The sequence below is a fragment of the Dromiciops gliroides genome, chromosome 3 (genome assembly GCF_019393635.1).
Source record: "Dromiciops gliroides isolate mDroGli1 chromosome 3, mDroGli1.pri, whole genome shotgun sequence".
NCBI lineage: Eukaryota > Metazoa > Chordata > Mammalia > Microbiotheria > Microbiotheriidae > Dromiciops > Dromiciops gliroides.
Genome location: NC_057863.1, coordinates 588,986,630 through 589,010,147, shown reverse-complemented (window position 1 = coordinate 589,010,147; position 23,518 = coordinate 588,986,630). Strand labels below are relative to the sequence as shown.

General features: G+C 43.8%; 1 protein-coding gene across 1 annotated transcript; it reads left to right on the top strand.

The window, feature by feature from the left end:
* Positions 1-1,074: 1,074 nt before the first annotated feature.
* LOC122745650 (interferon alpha-inducible protein 27, mitochondrial-like) lies at positions 1,075-4,134 on the top strand. The gene is made up of 3 exons (XM_043991049.1): positions 1,075-1,509; positions 3,299-3,460; positions 3,893-4,134. Exons 1-3 carry the CDS (start codon positions 1,284-1,286, stop codon positions 3,982-3,984), a joined length of 480 nt encoding a protein of 159 aa, XP_043846984.1. The 5' UTR covers positions 1,075-1,283; the 3' UTR covers positions 3,985-4,134.
* Positions 4,135-23,518: the final 19,384 nt, after the last annotated feature.

Genomic DNA, 23,518 nt, shown 5'->3' with positions numbered 1-23,518 from the left:
ACAGGAGAGGACAGGAAAGGAGAGGACAGGACAGGACAGGAGAGGAATTCCATTCAGCACCCACTCCTCTAGGTCAAAGAGCCCTGTGACTCCTGTCCCAGCTCATGCCAGGTAACCTCAAGGGGTCCAAGAACTCCAGAAATGGCTCTGGTTTTCAGTTCTCCTCCAGACAAAGAAAGGGCCTATCAAACCAGCCCCACTGACCTGTGGAGCCAGAGCTGAAGCCCTCCACCCTTCTACCTGGAGAGGAACACACGTACACACACTAACACTCCTAGACAACAGACACTGGCATCAGCAGAGACTCAGCAACTCAGATCCTAGACAGGAGGCTACCTCCTTCCCTATATACACATGTCCCTCCCTCTTTAATACCTGAAGGAACTTAAACATTTGAAAAATGCCTTTCGATATCTCACATGAACCTTACAACTCTGAGAAGTAAGTACTTAGAGGTGTTTGAGTCTAGAGAGGTTCAGTATCTCACCCTGGGGTCACACAGCTCATTTAATGTCTAAGGTGGTATTTGAACTGAGGTCTTTGCTTCTCACACTTTACGAAAGTAAAGTGTGTACATCACACTGTGATGTACATTGTTGTTTTGTTTTGTTTTCAGGGCATTGAGGGTTAAATGACTTGCCCAGCGTCACACAACTAGAAAGTGTCAATGTCTGAGGTCATATTTGAACTCGGGTCCTCCTGAATCCAGGGCCAGTGCTTTATCCACTGCGCCACCTAGCAGCCCCCTATGATGTAGGTAGTTTAGAAGCATTTGTCCTCAGGCCAATAAGACCTCTCTACCAGGAACTGGTCTACTAGGACCATTGCCCCATTCTCAGAAATCTCAGAAGCAGCCACCCTCCTCATTCACCTTTCTCATGCCAGGAAGCCTCTGATCTGAGCCGAGAGAGAGACCCAGGGCAGGACTTAACAAATGTTTATTGACCCTGCCTTTGGGAACTGGATCCTTCTCCCAGCTGCTATTCTGTGTCTGCTATTTGTCAGGCCCTGTGCCAAGCTCTGGGAATACAAAAAGACACAAGAGGAAGTTACGGCTTCCAAAAGAACTTACAGTCCAATGGGGGAGACAACACGCAAACCAGTATATACAAAGGAAGATATATAAGATAAAGTGAAAATAACAGAAGGAAAGCGCTGGAATTAAGAGAGGTTGGAAAAGGTTTCCCATAAAAGATGAAATTTTAGTTGGCACTTCCCAGGAAAGTCAACAGGAGGAGTTAAGGGAGGCGGGAAGAAGGCCTTTGTCGAATCACAGCATCCCTATGCCTGCAGCCAGCTTCCCTTCCCCCAGCTCAGCTGTTCTGCCAACTTCCAGGAACTATAGAGTCATAATTCTCTGCTCCGGAAGAGAGACGAGACCTGCCCCAGCTCTGCCTGACGGAGGGAGTGGGGACAAAACCAGAAATCCTACCCTGGGAAGCCTCTGCAAAGCCACCATGCTGTCCAACACAAAAATCCTGCTAGGTGCGGGTGCCGTGGGTGGAGCGAGTGAGTACGACTTGGGCCTTCACCTCCCTTCTTCTCCTTTAAAAAAAAATGGCATTGGTTTCTTTTTTGTCTTAACTTTTTTTTAAAGCTGTGAGTTTCAAATTCTATCCCTCTCTCCTCCCTGAGACATAAACAATCTGATATAGGTTATACTTGTATAATCTTGTAAAATATTTATATAGTAGCCATTTTGTACAAGAAGACAAAGGAAGGAACGGAGGGAGGGAAGGAGAGAGACAGAAAGCAAGCAAGAAAAAGAAAGAGAAAGAAAGAAAGAAAGCAAACATACTTCAGTCTGTTTTCAGACGATATCAGTTCTTTCTCTGGATGCTGTGTTATATGATTGTTATGGAATATCATTGTGCTATAAAAATGACAAGCAGGGTGATTTCAGTATTTACTTTTGAGGTCTCTGTTGTGCTGCGTCAGACCTAGAAGGGATAGAGGGCCAACCTGGGAAGCAGTTTGACTTGGGTCAAGGTCCTACCTCTGACACATTTATAATTATGGGCAGGTCACTTAACCTGGACGTTGGTGGCAGGTGTATTCCTCACCCGATGAGATCATTGTATCAGCACCAAGGGAAATGTGTGAGAAATCCTGCTAGTCCCTGGGTGACACCTCTAAATTTAGTGGGCTGTATAGGTCCCTAGGAAGCTAAACACCCAGAAGAAGGTGGAGCCTTCTCTATTTAACAACTCTTGAGTTCTTTCAACTTTTGGGAGTAGGCTTAATTTAGTCCACTATAAATCTGGAATACAGTTTAGGTTTATCAAGAAGGGCCAGACCTACAATCCATGCATTAACCAAGGAAGCAAGCATTTATTGAGCAACCACTGTATACCTGGCCAAGAGAAAGGGTGAGCTAAAAAAAAAAGAAAAGGTGTGCTGGTGCACTCAAGAGGGCAAAATAACCTCATTGTCAATAGGGTAAAACCTACTCTGTATTCAATGATTTTCTGGCCTCAGTTCTTTGAGAGGAACCTAAGGGCCCTTTCCTTTTTTCATAAGGGGATTTAGACATGAATCGAATGTGGATGCTGTCCAGGGAATTCTTGGAAGCTGGGGAGGTGAGAGGGCATGAGGTTAAGAGAGAATTGGTATCCTATTCATTATAACCTAAATAAAGTACCTTAAACTTGACACTTTATTTAGGTTATGATGAACAGGATACTATCAGAAAAACCTGGAAAGACCTACATGAACTGAAGCAGAGTGAAATGCACTGTATACAAAATAACAGCAATAGTGTAAGATGATCTGCTGGGAAGCATGTGGTTATTTTCAGCAAGGCAATGGTCCAATATAACCCTGAAGGACTATGAAAATGGCAACCCATCTACAGAGAAAGAAGTGATAGTATCTGAAAATAGATGGAAACACATTCTAAATTAAAAAAAAAAGAGAGAGAGAGAGAATTGGGGTGGGGCAGCTAGGTGGTGCAGTGGATAGAGCACCGGCCCTCGAGTCAGGAGGAAGTGAGTTCAAATCCGGCCTCAAGACACTTGACACTTGCTAGCTGTGTGACCCTGGGCAAGTCACTTAACCTCAATTGCCTCACCCCAAAAAAAAGGTTTAAAAAAAAAAGAGAGAATTGGTGTGAAAAGCCTCCTGCCTCCTTCCTCACCTCTCCTTTTCTCATCTTCCTCTTCAACTCAACTGTTGGATGCTCAGCCCGAGCCCTGAGCAGACTGAGTGGGGGGGGGTGGGGGCCAGTCCAGGGGCTGGGATGGGGGGAGGGGCGGTGGCAGGCACTACCTGCTTCCCAACCAGGCCTCTCGTCCCACAGCCGTGGCTCTAGTTGCATTCCCTATGGTCCTGGGAGCTGTGGGCTTCACCAAGGCTGGCATTGCTGCTGGCTCCATGGCAGCAAAGATGATGTCAGGAGCAGCCATAGCCAATGGCGGAGGGATTGCTTCGGGCAGCCTGGTAGCTGTGCTGCAGTCTGTGGGTGAGTGAGGGTCCCACCATGACATGTTCCACCTGCCCATGCCCAAGGGCTTGCCATGCGGGAGAAGCCACATTGCACAGCACAAAGAGCCCTAGATCCAGACTCAGAAAACCAGGTTCTGATCCCCATCCAGATCCATGACACTATGGACCCCCTCAGGTGGCCTATCCTAATTCTGGATGCCTCCAATTGTGAGGAAGTTGTTCCTTAAATGGAGCCCAAATCTGCCTCTGCTTCTGCCAAAATCAACAGGTTTTCCTCTTCTACTTCCATGACAGCCCTTCAGCTACACAGATGGCAGCCATCAGGTCTCTCACTTCCTCCCCTGTGGCGTGATTCCCAGTCCTCTCCCCTTGTCCTGGTTGCCCCTGACAGTCTCCCATGCCCTCATGTCACCCTGACCCATTGTCTTTCTGAATCCTCTCTCCTCAGGGGCTGGTGGCCTGTCGACAATGGCAAGCACCGCTCTGGGTTCTGCAGGTTCAGTCCTCGGAAGTGCCCTTGCATACTGGAGCAGCAAATAATGACTCACTGTCCCCTCCTGGTCCCGCTGACTCTACAGGAGGATGACATGAAGAAAATATCCCAACCAGATGCATAGGACCCAACTTGTCCAAGAGCAGGGAGAGAGCTCTGAGAAATAAAGGCCTGGCTTGATCTTCTGTCTCCTTAAATTTCTATAGATTGTCTGTTTGGGGAAAAGGGTGAGGGTGGGGGAAAAGGAAGGAATGCAACATTAGCCTACGGGCCTACATATTTGTCTTGTCTCATACTTCCATGTCAGCCCCGGAGCTGCATGATGCTTCTCAGCTGCTTGCTACCTCAACCAAACTTGGAAACCACCATTAGCTCCCTCTTACCTCTGAGATAAAATACTCAGTAAGATATATCAACCTATATTTCATCCACCTTGGATTATTATTATTATTTGGGGGGGGGCAGGGCAATGGGGGTTAAGTGATTTGCCCAGGGTCACACAGCTAGTAAGTGTCAAGTGTCTGAGGCCAGATTTAAAGTCAGGTCCTCCTGACTCCAGGGCTGGTGCTCTATCCACTGTGCCACCTAGCCACCCCCCCACCTTGGATTATGACCTCTGATCCTGTCCTGCTTTTTTATAGCTTCTAGATGACCACACATACTGTCTTCTATCCCTGAGACACACACCTTCCTCACCTCCACCTATTGAGATCTTCCTCTTCTGTAAAGGCCCAGCTCAGGTGTCATCTCCTCCATGAAGCTTTCCCTGATATGCCAGCTAACCGCGCTCTGTCTTTTTCCCAAAATTTCCTTGGGGAATGTTGCCTGCATCTCTGTTTTACACTTAACACATTCTACCTTATGTCCCAGTTAATTGTGTACCTGTCTTGTCCTCCTTATTTGATTGTAAGTTTCTTGAGAACAGATATCCCCCTCCAATATATCTTCTACATGGATGCTGTGACATTTAAAAAGTTCAAGAGACATAATTCCTGGGTAATTAATCAGGTTATTAATAACACTAGCTTATTACCAATAAAATGAGTCAGTGACATTCTTGAATGCCAAAGACCAGTTGCACAATGGTGGACTCACAGTTAATATGTCCTGGGAAGAGTGGGTATTCCTGAGGGTGGCAATCAACTCTGATTGGTTAACAATTAATGAGAAGAATAAATATTACAATGAGAGGTAGACCTATTCTAAGGAGGGACTGGGGTGGGGGATGTGACTGATTATGTCATTTACTTCTAAATTGCCCAGCCTTGGGCAATCTAATCAAAGAATTTATCCCCACCCAAATCTCAGTAGAGCACTTTGGGCTACCTGGGTGGGATCTGAACAAGACTGAGGAGAAAGTTAATCTCATCTCATTATCAGCAATGTCCTTCAGAGACTGAACAGCCTTGGGGGGTGGGGGGGGTTTCTGAAAAAAAAAAATCCTGGTCCTAATTTAATAATTGATTATTAATATGAGAGAAATAATCATTTCTCTCTAGGCCAGTGTAGGAAACATGCAGTTAAAGCCCTTCACACCTTGGCCTCAATCTATCTTTAAAGCTTTGTTTCTCTTCCTCTCCTTTACCCACTCAGTGATCCAGTCACTGAGCCTTTCTTCTGTTATACCTGACACTCCTTTTCCCATGCCTATAGACTTTACAAAAGCTGCTCGCCATGCCTGAAATGTTCTCACTCCTCATCCCTGCATCTTGGAATCCTGAGTTTCCTTCCTGACCAAGCTTAAGAGGCCCCCTTCAAACACAAAGCTTTTTCTGACACCACCCACAATTACTAATATTGTCTTGTAGGGGGCAGCTAGGTGGCGCAGTGGATAAAGCACTGGCCGTGGATTCAGGAGGACCTGAGTTCAAATCCAGCCTCAGACACTTGACACTTATTAGCTGGCATTGCCCTGCAAAAAACAAAAAAACCCCAAAAAAACCCAACAACTAATATCGCCTCGTGTTGATTTTGTATACTCCTACATTAGTTATAATTATAGATATATAATAATATATTATTAGTTATAATTATAATTCTAGATCCAAGCCCTAGCCCTATCCTTGCCCCTAAATATGTGCATGTTGTCTTCCCCATTAGAATGGAAACTTCTTGAGGATAAAAATGATCTCACTTGTGTTTCATATCTCCATTTTGTAAGGGATATTGACAGTTTAGAAGGTGGGTGTCCTGAGGAAGCCAGCCAAGGCAGTGAAGGACATTGAGATTTGTGCTGGGGCAGCTAGGTGGCACAGTGGATAGAGCACTGGCCCTGGAGTCAGGAGGACCTGACTTTAAATCTGGCTTCAGACACTTGACACTTATTAGCTGTGTGACCTTGGGCAAGTCACTTAACCCTCATTGCTCAACCCCCCCCCAAAAAAAAAATCAAAAGAAAAAGAAAAAAAAGAGATTTGTGCCATCAGGGGAAGGGTTCATGGAATGGAGGATGGCTAGGCCGCAGCGTAGAAGACTCAGAGAAGATATGAGGGTTGTCTTTAAGTATCTGAAAGGTTATTATGGCAGAGACTGAACCTGTGACTTCACCAATGGAGCTCCTAATGAACCTCATAAAATGAAAGGATAATAAATTTAGCCCTGGGAAGGGACCTTGTAGATCATTTAGACCAACCCCCTCATTTTGCAAATGAGGAAATGGAGGTCCAAAGAAATTCAGTGACTTTCCCAAGGTCACACAGGTAGTAAGTGGCAGCAAAGATAGGATCTGAATCCAGGTGCTCTGCCTCCAAATTCATCATGCTTTTCATCCTCAACTTTCAAAAAAATTTTTTTGCCTTTCTTTTAAATTTAACCAGTGCTTAGCCCAGCCTGACACAAAATAGGCACTTGATAAATCTTTCTTGACTTGTTTCAGGTTGGCAACTGTTTTTCAATTTACTGTTTGAGTTGCTTGAGAGGGAACATGGTAGAGTAGAGGCAGCAATCTAGCCAAACTCTCCCAGTATTCCCCTTTAAACAACTTTGAAATAACACTTGAAGTCAAATTCTGAAGTGGCAGAGTCAAGAAAAGGTATGGGTGAGATGTTTTTCCAGCCCAAAACAACTTAGGAGGAAGGTGGGAGAGGACAATGGGTTGGGGGTTGGCCTGGACAACATGCAGTGGCAACAGCAGCAGCAGATTATGGAAGAAGAGGAAAAATGGGGTAAATTACTTCACTTAAAAGAAATGTGCAGGGCAGCTAGGTGGCACAGTGGATAGAGCACCGGCCCTGGATTCAGGAGGACCTGAGTTCAAATCTAGCCTCAGGCACTTAACACTTACTACCTGTGTGACCCTGGGCAAGTCACTTAACCCCAATTGCCTCACACACACACACACAAAAAAGAAAAAGAAAAAGAAAAGAAATGTACAAGGAAGAGCTTTTTTTTAGTGGAGGGAAGAATGAGATTGGGTGGTGGGGGGCTGTGGGGGGGGCGGTGATAGTGAGTAACCCATGAAGCTCACTCATTAGATTTGGTTCAAAGAGGGAAGAAAACACACATACACACACACTCACACTCAGTTGGGTATTGAAATCTATCTTACCCAACCAGGAATAGGAGGGGAAAGGGATACCAAAAAAAGGTATGGTAATAAAAGGGAAGGCAGATTAATGGAGGCAGTGGTCAGAAGCAAAACAGACTTTTGAGGGACAGGGTAAAAAGAGAAAAGGATAAAGAGAAGAAAATAGGATAGAGTGAAATATACAGTAATCATAACTGTGAGAATGAATGGGATGAATTCACCCATAAAAATGGAAGCAAATAGCAGAATGAATTAGAAACCAGAATCTGACAATATGTTGTTTACAAGAGACACACCTGAAATAAACAAACACACACAAAGTTAAAATAAGGGTTTGGAGCAGACTCTGATATGCTTCAGCTAAAGTTAAAAAAGCAGGAATAGCAATCATGATCTCAGACAAAGCAAAAGCAAAAACAGACCTAATTAAAAGAGAGAATCAGGGAAATTAAATTTTGCTAATAGGTACCATAGACAATGAAGTAATATCAACAATTTTTGTAGCAAGATTCTCTCATAAAGAGCTCATGTATCAAATATATAGGGAACTTAGTCAAATTTATAAAAAAGAAGAGTCATTCCTCAATTGATCAAATGGTGTGAACAGGCAATCTTCAGAAGAGAAATCAAAGCTATCTATAATCACATTTTTAAAATGCTCTAAATCACTAGTTATTAGAGAAATGCAATTTAAAATAACTCTGAGGTACCACCTCACCTATAAGAAATGATAAGTGATGGAAAGGATCTGGGAAAATAGGTACATTGATTGATGGTCAGAGGAATTGTGAATTGGTCCAACCATTCTAGAAAACAATTTGGAAGTATGCCCAAAGGGCTATAAAACTATGCATAATCCTAATGGTATATACTATTATAGATTATTTCTATATATTATTATATGATAATAAAATAATTATATATGTTACCCAGTAATACCACTATTAGGTCTATATTCCAAAGAGATCAAAGAAAAAGGACCTATTTGGACAAAAAAAATTTATGGCAACTCTTTGTGGTGGCAAAGAACTAGAAATTATGGGGATGCTCATCAATTGGGGAATGACTGAACAGGTTGTGCTTTATGATTGTGATGAAAAACTATTGTGCTATAAGAATAAGAAGGATGATTTCAGAAAAACCTGGCAAAACATATGAACTGATGAAAAGTGAAGTGAGCAGAACTAGAAAATCATTGTACACAGTACAGCAATGTTGTAATCATGATCAAGTGTGAAAGACTAAGTTACTGTGATCAATACACTGATCCAAGACAATTCTGAAGGACTCGTGATGAAAAGTGGTGTCCACCTCTAGGAAGAGAACCCATGAACGGAGTGTAAATTGAAGTATAATTTTCTTACTTTATTTTTTCTTGCTTTTTTGTGACATGGCTACTATAGAAATATGTTTTGCATGATTTCACATTGAATAACTGATAATATTGTTTGCTTTCTCAGTGGGTGGAGGAGAGCCTCAAAATAGAGAATTTAGAACTTAGGATTTTAAAAAAGAATGTTGAAAATAAATAAATACATTAAGCTTGAAAATCATTAGGAGACACTTACTCTCCCTCTACCACCCTACAATTCCCTAGAGAGGAATTACTCCTTAAAAGACAGAACTGGTGAATCTCAGGGTTGGCCAGGGACATCACTAGCCAATTATCTCAGCACTCACCTTAAACAAACAGCACCTCTTCCATATACCTGAAAGAAAGTAACCTGTTTTTTTCTTTTTCTTTTTCTTTTTTTTAGTGAGGCAATTGGGGTTAAGTGACTTGCCCAGGTTCACACAGCTAGTAAGTATTAAGTGTCTGAGGCTGAATTTGAACTCAGGTACTCCTGACTCCAGGGCTGGTGCTCTATCCACTGCGCCACCTAGCTGCCCCTGGTGTTTTCTTAAAGACATCCAGGAAAGGGCAATCCAATAGAAGCCTCCTACCAATGGCCCATTTTTAGGAATCTAATGGCCTCTTTCTTCCAGATTTTCTCAAGTGTCCTCACGGTGCGCGCCTTCTCTCTTGGCATGCAGGCAAAGGATCCTAATGCTGACCCAATTCTCTGGGCCTGGGCATCTGGGTTCAGAGGATTCCTGTGGCCAGACCCAAGGAGCATACTCATAGTTGATTTGCTTTCATAAGCTGTATGAAAGCAACCTCTAAAGAAGTCACAGTCATTCTGTGAGGCTGCTCTACCTCGAGACCCTTATGCATACCCGGGATATGATGATGGGTGCTGGGATTTTGCCCCACACAGGTGTGGACTTCTGTGAGAGCACAGGAGCCCACGACTCTTGGGGATGGAGGGCCAATGGGGCTTTGAGACAAAGGATCACATGTGAAGGGAACTTGTATAGAGTTTAACCTACCCCAGATGGGGCTAAACCAGCTGGGAGTTTTCCTTCTCCTTGGGGACAACTATTGGGTATATTGTTGGGGTCAAGGTGACACTGAGAAGTCCTAGGAAAGCTACCATGGCCCCTGACTCAGGCCTATGATACTTCCAAAACACTTTTGGGGGTGCTTTTCATTGATGGGAATTATTCATCCTCTTGGGACTGAGGCCCCCTCCATTTATAGCAGCCATTTCTCCAGGTAAAGTTCATGACTCTGTAATAACAACATAACATTAATGTTGCATTTTGAGGTTTGCAAAGCACTTTACAATATCATTTCATTTGATTGTCACAACAACTCTGGGAGGCAGATGTTCTTATAATTGTCTCCATTTTACCGATAAACAAACTGACACCAAGAGAGGTTCTGACTTGCCCAAGGTCATACAGCTTATAAGTGTTTAAGGCAGGAACTAAACTCATATCTTTATGACTCCAAGCACAGCATTTCCATCTCTGATAAGAATCCCAGTTCCTTGGTTTGTCTTTTCTATTCTCTGACCTCAACAAGATATAAAAACTTACCTGAACATGAGCTTCTATTTCTGTCCCCCGACTTGCTGTTTCTGCCCATTCTTCCCTGTTCCCAGTGAGGTCCAGTCCCTACTAGAGCTGATACCATCATATCAGTCACTAGTATAAATAAAGACCTTCTCTCTCAAGTTGTTACTGTAGCCAAAGGCCCCAAAGTTAGGGCCACAGGGCTATAATCTGGATCAATGAAGACTTGGCAAATGTTTTAAATGTTCCATTTCTGCCTTCAAACTCCAGCTTCTGACACATCTTACTTGAGTAGTCTGGGGCTGGGTGCCAACCTGCACTTGTAGAGGGACTTTCTTCACTTGAGAGTTCCCTATAAAAATAAAATCACAGGTCCAGTCCCTAGTTCTATGTCCAAAACAGAGCTCATTAGTTTCCTCTTAACCCCATTCTTCCACTACCCTTTTTGGATTCAGTTATGGGTACCACTGTCCAGGTTATCCAGGCTTAAAAGTTTGGAGTGATAAAGCTAAAATTCTAGCTATTCTGTCTAAAATATCTAATGAGTGGTGGCCAATAAATTATAAGCTTTAGCAAGAGTTAGACTTTTAAGCAATTATTAAGGAGAATAAGAATTTGGTGAAGAGAAAGGAGAGAGCATTCCTAGCTCTGCTCTCCGCCAGAGTCCACAGGAAAAAGAGCAAGACGGAGCACCAGGCTCCCCCTTCTTCTTCCCACAAGCAAACGTCACTTCCTGACGCCGAAGAAAAGACACATGGCCTTGCCCTCAGAGACCTTCACCTCATGGCGGAGCTTTTCTACAGTGAGTCTCCAGCAGGTGGTGTCATTCCAATTGTTACAGGAGTCATCCTTGACTCCCATCTTTCCCACACCCCCATTTCCAATCATTGCTAAGATGTGATGATTCTATTTTCATTCATTTGTTCATTTGTTCATTCATTAGGGGAGGAACACAGCAGACCCCTCTGGTCAGTCCTGCCTAGCCAGCAAACCCTGAGCCTGTGTCCTGGCCACTTTCAGGGAAACACATGACTCAATGCTAAAGAATTTGATGCTTTGGTATAAAACAGCAAACTCTAGATGGTCCTATAGTTGAATGGGGCATTCTGGTGGGGCAGAAGGAATCCTACAGTCAATTCAAACTCCTCCACTTACTTCATGTGTGACCTTCAGCAAGTCATTGAACCCCTCTGTGCCTCAGTTTCCCCATCTGTAAAATGAAAGGGTTAACCTCTAAGATCCCTTCCAACTCTAAATTCAAGATCTTATGATCCTCTCCACCCCACAGCAGGGAAGGGGAGAAGTGGCATTAATTAAAAAGGTGAGATATCTCTTCAGGTCTCTGGAAAATGTAGCATCTCTCTGTCCCCAGGATTTAGTATCCTGTAAGGAAGAAGTATTTAATATATGTTCATTGAGATGAATTGAAATGCCTTACATTCATTATGCTTCTAGCCTCTAGTACCTCCCCAAGATCTTGCCTATTGACCTTCATGTTCAGGCTGTGCTATTCTAGCTTCCTGGACAGGTAAGTGGCACAGTGGATAGAGTGCTGGCCCTGGAGTCAGGAGGACCCGAGTTCAAATCTGGTCTCAGACATTTGATACTACCAGCTGTGTGGCCTTGGGCAAGTCACGTAACCCAATTACCTCAAACATCTGGGGCCATCCTGTCTTCATGTATATTTTGCCACTGGATCGAGATGGCTCTGGAGGAAAGAGTGAGACTGGTGACTTTGTACAGCCCTACTTCACTCAAATCCAACTCAGTGCGAGTCACAACGTCACCTCCCCCATGTCATGGTTGTCTCCCAGAATGAAGGACAAACAACAACATAATTCTAATTCTCAAATAACCACTTCTAATTCTATTTCAATTTTGCCTTTTCACTTCCCCAGTGAATTTCCTGTATCCCCAGTTGTTTGCAAATTTCTAGTAACTCCTATGGGTTTTGTTGCAAATTAGTGCATTTCTCTTTGTATTGATCTACTGTACAAGTAGATCACCTTTTCCAAAAGTACTTTCTATCTACTTGTTACTTTCTAGAGGTTAGGACATAAACTGAATAGAAGGGAGTTCTAAATTGAAGGAAGGGGGGCAGCTAGGTGGCGCAGTGGATAGAGCACCGGCCCTGGAGTCAGGAGTACCTGAGTTCAAATCCGGCCTCAGACACTTAACACTTACTAGCTGTGTGACCCTGGGCAAGTCACTTAACCCCAATTGCCTCACTAAAAAACAAAACCAAAAAATAAAATAAAATAAATTGAAGGAAGGGAGGAAAAGAGAACAGAAGGAGAGAGGGAGAAGGAATGATCTAGAGAGTGAGAGAGGGAAGGAAGGAGGGAGAGATAGAGAAAAGAGGACAGCCAAGGAGAGGAAAGAAGAGGGAGAAAGAGAAGGAAAAGAAGGGAAAAGAGAGAGGACAAGATAGAACTAGAGAAAAGAGGGGGGGAGAGAAAAAGAGAGAGGGTAGGGGATGGGAATATAGAAAGGGAGAGAAAGAGAGGGGGGAGGGGAGAGGGAGAAGGAGAGAGAGGGGAAGGAGAGCAGAGGAGAGGAGAGGAAAGGAGAGGGGAGGAGAGAGGGGAGGGGAGGAGAGTAGAGGAAGAAAAGAGAGAGGCAGAGAAAGGGAGCCCCCCCCCACCCCAGGGCTCATTTAATCATTGCTGTGGCTGCCACTTTTAGGGACCCAGAGAAGCTTAAGAATCCCCTGACTTAATGAGGATTATGAACAAAAATAGCTACAACACAATCTCCTCTATGGTGGAGAGTAAAGCAATTAGAAGCCCTCGTTTGATTTACACCCGTGCCTTTATATGGCATAATATAGCAACCAGAAAGCAAGAATAGATATGCGTGCAAATGATTACTCTAAATTTACTCAGCCTAAGCTCCCTGCATTTCAGTCTCTCTCCACATTGAATCTTTCCAATTTATTTTACTGGAAAAACAAAACCAAACAAATCAAAAGACTTTCATGTTTCCTTTAAGATCTCTACCTTCTGGGGGCAGCTAGGTTCCTGAGTTCAAATCTGGCCTCAGACACTTGACACTTACTAGCTGTGTGACCCCGGGCAAGTCACTTAACCCTCATTGCCCTGCAAAAAAAAAAAAGATGAGGTATGGCTTCTTTCTGCTATCATCCCTTTCCAAAGTTTAATTGAGTTCTGGATACAAATATCCAAATCATCTCCAGCATCATTGTGACCCTTTCCCATTCCTTTGTTGATCTCTCTTTAGAGACTACTAGGTGGTACAATGGATAGAGCACTGGGCCTGAAGTAAGGGTTAGACCCTCAGATGCTGGCTGACTGTGTGTTCCTTTGCCCTGTGGAATATCATATTCCATGCCCTTCGGTCCTTTAATGTAGAAGCTGCTAGATCTTGCTTTATCCTTATTGGAGCTCCACAGTATTTGAATTCCTTTTTTCTAGCTGCTTGCAGTATTTTCTCCTTGACCAGGGCGTTCTGGAATTTGCCTATAATATTTCTGGAGGTTGTTCCTTTTGGGATCTCTTTCAGGAGGTGATTGGTGGATTCTTTCAATTTCTATTTTAGCTTCTGCTTCTAGAATATCAGGGCAATTTTCCCTCACAATCTCTTGGAGGATGGTGTCTAAGCTTTTGTTTTGGTCACGGTTTTCAGGTAGTCCAATGATTTTCAAATGATCTCTCCTAGATTTATTTTCTAGGTCAGCTGTTTTTCCAAGGAGATATTTCACATTGCCCTCTATTTTTTCATTCAATTGGATTTGCTTTACTGTGTCTTGGTTTCTCATAAGGTTCCATTTGTTCAATCCTAATTCCTAGGCAATTATTTTCATCAGACAGTTTTTTAATCTCCTTTTCCATTTGGCTTTTCAAACTGTTGACTTTTTTCTCATGACTCTCCTGCATCGCTCTCATTTCCCTTTCCATTCTTTCCTCCTTTTCTCTACATCTTCTTTCTATTTCTCCTACTTTCTCTTCACAGTCCCTTTTGAGAGCTTCCATGGCCTAAGACCAGTTCATATTTTTCTTGGAAGCTTTGGATGTTGGAGCTTTGACACTGTTATTATCTTCTTCTTCTGAGGTTGTATTGTGGTCTACCTTTCCCCCAAAGAAGTTTTCGATGGTCTTCTGCTTTCTCTGTCTACTCATCCTGGCTTACTATTTCTTGGCTTTTAACTCCTTCTTAAAGTGTGGCGCTGCTTCCAGAACACACTGTTCAAGCTTCTTCTCAGCCTGCCTGGCCTTGCTTTCATTTGATTTTAAACTCTCCACTGGGGGTGAGGCTGCTTCTCTGCTCCACTCCTGGTGTGCTTCCCAGCTTCCAATGAGACTGCTCCCCTGCTCCCCTCCCCCACCTGGGTCTCCTGCCACTCAGGATTTCTTGCTGGTTGCCCGCTGGGGTGGGACAGTGGAATCCTTCCCCCAGTCCACTGGTACCTCTGCACTTATACCCCGCCCCCCCCCCCCCCGGGCCAGCCGTTTGGTCCGAATGTGAGCTTGGTTCCAGAAGACCCTGGTGCTGCAGCGGATTCAGAGGCACTGGGGCAAATTCCTCTGGCGGGTGTCTAGTGTGTCAGCCTGATTGCAGGGTTAGACTTTATTCGTGGCCCAGCACGGCCCCCTGAAATCTATCTATAGCCGTAGAAAACTCTCAGCCCGTATTTTTGTGTGTTTTTCTGCCCCAAGGTTTCTTTTATTGCTATTTTTGGGGTGACTGTATCAGGAGCCCAGTGGGTTTAATGTCTTTCCTCCACCATCTTGGCTCTACCCTCTGTTAAAGCTAAAATTCTAGCTATTCTGTCTAAAATATCTAATGAGTGGTCGCCAATAAATTATAAGCTTTAGCAAGAGTTAGGCTTTTAAGCATTTATTAAGGAGAATAAGAATTTGGTAAAGAGAGAGAGAAAGGCCTACATTTATCTATCTATTAAAGGGAGAGCACATTTCTAGCTCCACTCTCCACTGGAGTCCTCAGGAAAAGAGCTAGAGACAGAGCACCCGGCTCCCCCTTCCTCCTCCCACCAGCAAACGTCACTTCCTGACGCCAAAGAAAAGATGCATGGCCTTGCCCTCAAAGACCTCCTTTCATGGCGGAGCTTTTCTACAGTAAGTCTCCAGCAGGTGGCGTCATTCCAATTGTTACACCTCAATTAACTCTTAACAAAGACATTTACTCGAATGGCATAGCCAAAGCAGTAGTTACAAAAACATCCCTTCCATAAACCCAGGGCACCCATGAGTGGGATGGGAAGTACACCCACTGACCCCTGTAATAGAGACTCGAGGAGAAAGGAGGCCAAAGCACTGATTTTATTTCTTTCAAAAGAAAGGTGTACCACACTCACTGGGACAACCAGGAGGTGTGACACACCGAGATTAGGAAACCAAGCAGTTTTTATACTCTTTACAGACATCTAATTTGAACAAAATGTGGTAATTGGGTTAATACTATATGTTCAGCAATAAATATTTCTCCTGGGATGTTCAGCGATAAGACTCTCTCTCCTGGGTTGTTCAGCGATAAGTCTCTCTCCTGGGTCAGAGTGCCCCATCCTTAGGGGTTCAGCCATAGCTTATTTTGCAAAATTTCCTGTTTCAGCAACAATCTATCATATCTACATAATATCTTGGTGCAGACCCTATGAAGCAATTGTGAGATTTAAAATTGGATACTAGAGCATTAACTTCCCCTTTTAACTGTTTCCCTTATTTATCTCCCAGACTAGTAAATGGAAGAAGCCTCTGGTCTCTAGTTAGAGCTTTTATTGTTTGAAAATTACAAGGTGATGTTGATTAGAGGGATAGGAAAGTAGAAATACAAACCAAATAGTCTTAAGTCTAAGCTTAGTCTATATTCTGTATAAAACTCACCAAAAGTCCAAGGCCACCTTTGGGGGGGAGAGCCGCGTCAAGCACAGTGCTGCTATGGCGAACCGGGCCAAGTCCAACCTCCATCAGCGTCTGTCTGTGCTGCGCAGCCAGCGAACAAGGAGAGCCGAAAAGAGATCCCACTTCCATTCTCTCCTTGCCTTTTAAGCTCGCACCCCGGAAGTGGAGTGCCTAGCAGCCGGACTGGCGTGCGTAGCCCATGCATGGCCATCAGTCTCCTCTCCGAAAGGGTGGTCCTTCAAAAACTGGCATCTTTCCGTATTCACTAACCGACTGTTAAAAACTTTTTACCACAAAATTTTTAAGTTGATATGCCCATATTTAGAAAGGGGTATAGTAGCTTCCTGTTATTGCCTCTCTCTAGAGAAAAAAAAAAACAGAGAGAGAGAGAGAAATAGGGGGCTCTAAGGGGCTTTAAGACTTTGAGATCAGATCACTAGGCTGAAGGGGGGGCACTTTCCATCTCAGTGGAGGGTCATATCCCTATGTCCCTCTTAGTCCTCCCTTTTCTAAAGACCAATTTTCTGGTCCATCTTGAATCTGATCTCAACTGACTGGGGTTTTTCTAAGAAACATAATTTTCTCCCCTTTGTGGTTCCAATCTGTAGTCATGACCAATTGCATCTCAGATACTGTTCGTTGTATGAGGGAAGTTAATAGTCTAATAAGACAGGGGCCCAGGAGAACCGGGAGTATGATAGCTAGAAGTGGTCCAGCTAAAGGAAGAAGCCAAGGGGTCAGGTTCCCTAAATTCCATGGGATTCCCTGACGGGCATATGCTTCTCTTCTCTGTTTTACCCGGTCCCGTAACTCCCTGATCTTGCTCTCCACGATTCCAGTTTGGTTTACATAATAACAACACTCTTCCCCCCAAAAAAGGCAGGTCCCTCCCTTCTCTGAAGTCAGTAAGTCCAAGGCTCTTCTCATTGAGCTCTTGGGACATCTTATGAAAGAAGTATACTGAACTTGATAAACCCCCGACCCCTGTACCTAGTGCAGTTACCACCCCCAAACCTGCCAGGACCGGGGCCCAAACTGCCCTCTTTTGTTGATGGGATGATTCTTCCTGACGGAAGTAAAGTTCCATTAGGCTTGAATCTCGGTACATGGTTAGATCAGGGAGAAGGAAGACGAAGGAACATTGCCCTGTCCAATTCTCCTCCAAGCAGTGATAGATTGAACTGCCACAAAGAAAGAATACCCCCTTTTGGGCACAGGCTGGCTTGCCTTCCAAATTAGAGGAGGACTTACAAGTGTCAGAGGATACTGACCCCAATGATAGTGTCCCGGTAGTGTTTGAAAAGATACAGGCCATATTGCCCCCTGTTTTTAACCATACCGAGACTCCTCTGGCCACTGGTCCTAGCAGCAGGGTTTGGTTCGCCACCACACTCATTACCTTTGTGAGATTAACTTCTTGAGGTGGAACTGGTAGAGCAACTAGAGCCTTTCGTTGCAGAGGGATGCAGAGCCAGCAGTATGGGTCCTTCGGTTCTGATTCTGACTGCAATAATTGGAATGCGACCACTGAGAGATTAACCAGACGCTGTAAGTCGGCCTCGGGGTCAGTTATTGTGGTAAAATATGAAAGTTTTTAACAGTCGGTTAGGATAAGTGAAAGACGCCAGTTTTTCAAGGACCACCCTTTTGGGGAGGAGATGAACAGTCTGCCTGCTGCGCATGTCAGACTGCCTGCCGGGTACAGTCCGCCTGCTGCGCATGTCAGACTGCCTGCCAGGTACAGTGCGCCTGCTGCGCATGTCAGACTGCCTGCCGGGTTTTTTTGACTTCCGGGGTGGAGAGAACGGGAGTAGCCTTTTTTTGCCGGCTTGGCGGGACTCCGGGCGGCGCGGCACAGACGGTCTGACTCACTCCAAAGGTGGCCTAAATCGGTTTGGTGAGTTTTTATAAGGAATATAGACAGCCTAGATTTAAGACGATTTGTACTGTATTTCTGTTTTCCTATCCTTCTAATCAACAACACCTTATATACAATAAAGGCTCTATCTAGAAAACCAGAAGCTTCTTCCATTTACTAGTCTGGGAGATGAATTAAGGGAAGGGTTAAGTAGGGGAGATTTATGATCTAATATCCAATTTTAAATCTCACAGTTTGGCGACCCCGAAGGGACCTTAAGGACCCTCCCACCCTCCCTAGTTTGGCCATAAGCCGGCTAATTCGGTGGATTTTCCAAATACCCCCCCCCCCCCCCCCCCCGCGGACTTTCCCTTTGTCTAATCTCCCTTAAAGACTTTAAGCCTCTAAAAGTCTTGCTTTAAACAGAAAAGCCAGCCCAGTTTAAAGGGCAAGATGCTCGAATATTCTACCATCCCTTTGATTTTTCTCATCGGAATGTATTGGGACAGCATAACATCCCGACTTAGAGGAATAGTTTATTCAATGGTCCTTCATAACATTATTGGTTTTTTCCTCATTCAGGCAGCAAAAAGTTTTTTGTATAATAGTATACGTGAGAATCTTTGGGAAAATACGTTTAATATAAGTAGAAATTTTATGCCTGCAATTGAAATACCTTTTAATACCACATCCATAGTTCATACGACTAAGGATTTTATTTTTTTTTGTTGTTTTTTTTTTTGTTTTTGTTATTATCATTGTTTTTGTTATTATCATTGTTATGATGTGGGGGAAACTCTCACATATGGAGAGAGACCTCAAAATGGCTGTTTCTACTAGAGATGATCCAAGTTCAGAATCAGATCAGCAGAAACTACTCCCTCTGCAGGAAGCTATAGAACATAGTAAGAAGGGAGTGCCAATTCAAGTCAGAAAATATAGCCCCTTTAGACCAAGTGACTTGAGCGCATGGAAATCAATCATCCCTAGTTTTGAGAAAAATCCAAACACTGTAATTTCACAGTTAAGGACTATATTTAATGCATATCAACCCAGTTGGGCTGATGTTACTTGCCTTTTGGAAACTTTACTGTCCCCAACTGAGATTACAGATATTATCTCAGCAGGAAATGCCCTTGTTGCGAAAGGTAAGGCCGATGTGGAATGGCCTCTAAAGGATCCAGAGTGGAATTATAATGATGATAGGGATTTCCAAAGATTAAAAGATGCTAGAGAAACACTTCTGAAGGGAATGGAATCTTGCTCTAGAAAACCGGAAAACTGGCAGAAATTTTTAAGCCTACCTCAGGAGGCTAATGAAAGACCAAACAGATTTTATGATAGACTTTGTGAGGCCGCTAGACAGTACACCAGATTGGATCCAGTAGATTTAAGAGATTCCTGTATCATTCTCAACACATTTGTTTATAATTCACTGCCAGAAATACGCAGATACTTTCTGAAACAATGTCCAGACTGGAGAAATCTCTCAGTAGATAGAATTAAGGAACTTGCAAATTATGTCTTTGACTCACGTGAGGAAGATCCAGATCACCCTAAACAGAGCATTCTGGCACCAGCGATTCCTAGTCAGCCATGTGGACACCGGAACAAGGACACTAAGGTGTGTTGTTACTGTCGTAAGGAGGGGCATGAATTGAGAGAATGTAGGACTTGGAGAAGAAATTCTAATTCTAATTACAGGCGAAATCAAAATAGAAATAGATCTTTTTGGAGGAATACAGAAAGGCAGTACCAGAATAATGGTAACCAAGAACCCCCTCAGAAGAGGACACAGGAATGATGGTGTCTTGGGGAGGAATGGAACATAGATAATGAAAGCCATATATTCCCAGATCCAGATTTTTTGAATGCACTTGTGCCAGTCCATTCACCTCCCCAGAGTAATGAACCACATGTCACCTTAAAAGTGGGGGAGACTTATTATGATTGTCTGCTAGACACAGGAGCCTCTAAATCAGTATTAGTAAGCAAACCAGATGCTGGGTGTAGACCTGTAGGATTTTTGAATGTAGTGGGAGTCTCAGGAAAGAGCCAGAGAGTGGCAAAATTGAATCCTCGCATGGTATCTATGGGGCCCTTAACAGTGGAACATTCATTTTTACTCATGCCTGATGCCCCTGTAAATTTATTAGGTCGTGATCTCCTTTGCAAGCTTAGAGCAACCATATCTTGTGCTCCAGATGGGGCTGTCTCCTTACAATTGCCAGAGGATACTGTTCATTTATTACCAATTTTACTTACAGAAGCTCAAGGAACAGCAGGGGAGGTATCCAAAATCCCCTCTGACATTCCTGAGTCTTTATGGGCCTCATCCCCTAATGAGGTGGGGCTCCTTAAGTCTGCCATGCCTGTTACCTTTAAAGTTAAGGGGGGACCACCCCCCTCCATTCCACAGTATCCATTGTCTAGGGAAGCAATAGAAGGGATCACCCCTATAATTGAGGCTTTGAAAAGCCAGGGTATTATTATTCCATGTCATCACTCTCCATGCAATACTCCCATTTTGCCAGTTAAAAAACCCAAGCCTGGGCCAGATGGTAAACCTGTTTATCGCTTTGTGCAAGATCTTAGAGCGATTAATAATTATGTTATTCCTAGACATTCTATAGTCGCAAATCCGGCTATGATAATTTCCTCAATTCCCTATGAATCTACATGTTTCACAGTGGTAGACCTTTGCTCTGCCTTTTTCTCCATACCAGTACATGAGGACTTCCAATATTTATTTGCTTTTACCTGGAAAAATAGACAGTGGACCTGGACTAGACTCCCACAGGGATTTGTAGACAGTCCCACATTATTTTCCCAAATTTTACAGCAGGATCTGGCCTCTATTACCTTTAAGGGCTCCACACTAGTACAATATGTAGATGACTTACTTTTGGCCTCTCCTAATGCTGAAATTTGTCAGGAAGATAGCCGTCACTTACTGCTGGAGCTGCACAAGAGAGGACACAAGGTTTCCAAGACAAAGGTACAATGGTGTTTGCCCCAGGTAGAATATTTAGGATTTATTTTGGCTGCTGGAACTCGCTCTGTCTCTTCTAAGAGAGTCCAGGCCATTCAACAACTCTCTGCCCCCACTACTAAGAGGCAGTTGAGAGCCATTCTGGGAGCAGCTGGGTACTGTAGACAATGGATACCCTCTTTTGGTGAAATTACTAAACCCCTCATAGCTCTTACAAAAAGTTCTGTTCCAGACAGTTTACAGTTGGATCCCCAGCATCTCTCAGCCATAAAAGAATTAAAACGGGCCTTGTTATCAGCACCTGCCCTAGGACTGCCAGATTATAGTAAGCCTTTCACTCTCTTTGTGCATGAACAAAGGGGGGTGGCTTCTGGAGTCCTGACTCAGTCACTGGGGCCTAACCAACGTCCTATAGCCTACTATTCAATTCAGCTGGACCCTGTAGCGGCTGGAGCGCCACCTTGCCTTAGAGCAGTGGCGGCCACAGCGCTTTTGGTAGAAAAAGCCTCTGATTTGGTCCTAGGTAACCCTCTAACTGTGCAATGCCCTCACGAAGTGGAGGCTCTCTTACTACGTCACAGGACACAAGCCTTTTCAGATCAAAGGCTGGCTAAGTATGAAATAACCCTGTTAGGTAATGAGAATATCACTTTAAAACGCTGCACAGTTCTTAATCCAGCAACACTACTCCCTAACTTACCATTCTCGGGGGAACCGTTGCATGACTGTGCTTCTTTAGTTGATATGGCTGAAAAACCCCGTGATGATCTTTTTGATACACCTTTAGAAAATCCTGATCTTGTCCTCTATACAGATGGTTCCTCATTTATGAGAGAGGGAACCCGTTTTACTGGAGCTGCTGTAGTTTCTGATTATGACACCCTCTGGGCAGCTTCTCTGCCTTCCCATTTTAGTGCACAGGCTGCTGAACTTGTGGCTCTTACACAGGCCTGTAATATAGCTAAAGATAAGAGTGCCACCATTTTTACTGACTCGAAATATGGCTTTGGCATATGCCACTTTATTGGTATGATTTGGCGTCAACGAGGCTTTCTAACATCCTCGGGCAAGGCTATTGCCAATGGGGACCTTATCAAGGACCTCTTAGATGCCCTAAAACTGCCTTCTTCCCTAGCCGTTGTACATTGCCCTGCCCACACAGGGAATAGTGATCCTGTTTCAAAGGGAAATGCACGAGCCGATTCTGCAGCCAAGCTTGCTGCATTAGAAGCTCCTGAACATGTATTTAACCTTTCACCTTCTGAGGATATTCCTTCCAACCTAACCTATGACGATTCTGAAGTAGAAAAGTGGAAAAAGAAATTTAAGGCGAAACAGATCAATGGCATCTGGGTGTCTCCGGAAGGTAAGCCATTTCTTCCCCGGAAATTCTACCACCAGGTATGCCTCTCTGTTCACAGAAAAGGCCATTTTGGTACACAAGGCATTGTAGACTCTATTAAGAGAACCTGGATAGCACCAGGTGTGACTAATACAGCATCTCGAATCTGCTCGGGCTGCTCCACATGTCAGTCTTATAATCAGTATGCTTTTAAGGTCAAAGCTTATGGAGGGCGTCCTCTAGCATATACACCTTTTGAGCACTTACAAATTGATTATATTACTATGCCAAAAGCAGGACATTATAAATTTTGCCTTGTTATAGTTGATCAGCTCACTCGGTGGGTGGAGGCCTTTCCCAGCCCCCGAGCCACAGCTGCCTTTGTTGCCAAAATTCTTCTTAAAGAGATAGTACCTCGTTTTGGCCCACCAGCCCGCATCGATTCTGACAAAGGCACACATTTCACTGATTCGATTTTATCCCAAATCTACTCTTTCTTGGGAGTGACTCCAAAATTCCACACGCCCTACCATCCACAAAGTTCAGGCCAAGTCGAACGTATGAATAAAGAGCTTAAGAGTATGATTGGCAAATTATGTACTGAAACCCATTTGAAATGGCCTGATGTTCTACCATTGGCATTATTCTATCTACGAAGTAGACCAAGAGGAGAACTTCATATATCTCCTTATGAAATGCTTTTTGGTCACCCTCCTATCCAAGCTAAAACTTTTTCCCCAGTTTATACATCACTGGTGGGAGGTGATACTTCTGTTGCTTCCTATATACAGGAATTACAGACCAGGCTACGTGAACTCCATGAGGCAGGAGCTGTGGTCCAGGCAGGACCATTAGACTTTTCATTGCATAACTTCAACCCAGGAGATAAAATATATGTAAAGAATTTTCAGAGAACCAGTGGAACTCAACCTGCCTGGGAAGGACCTTTTCAGGTATTATTGACAACTCCTACCGCCATTAAAATTGGTGAAAAAGACTCATGGATTCATTGCTCTCATATAAAGCCTGCACCATTCATAGGTGAAGAGATTTCAGATAGACCTGAGGTAGACGCTAAAGAGGTAA

What these genes read in the sequence shown, in the direction of transcription:
- LOC122745650 (XM_043991049.1), top strand. Translation starts at nt 1,284, where the DNA reads ATGCCTGCAGCCAGCTTCCCTTCCCCCAGCTCAGCTGTTCTGCCAACT. An exon ending in GGGTGCCGTGGGTGGAGCGA is followed by an intron (nt 1,510 to 3,298) that starts GTGAGTACGACT and finishes CTCGTCCCACAG; the next exon opens with CCGTGGCTCTAGTTGCATTC. An exon ending in AGCTGTGCTGCAGTCTGTGG is followed by an intron (nt 3,461 to 3,892) that starts GTGAGTGAGGGT and finishes CTCTCTCCTCAG; the next exon opens with GGGCTGGTGGCCTGTCGACA.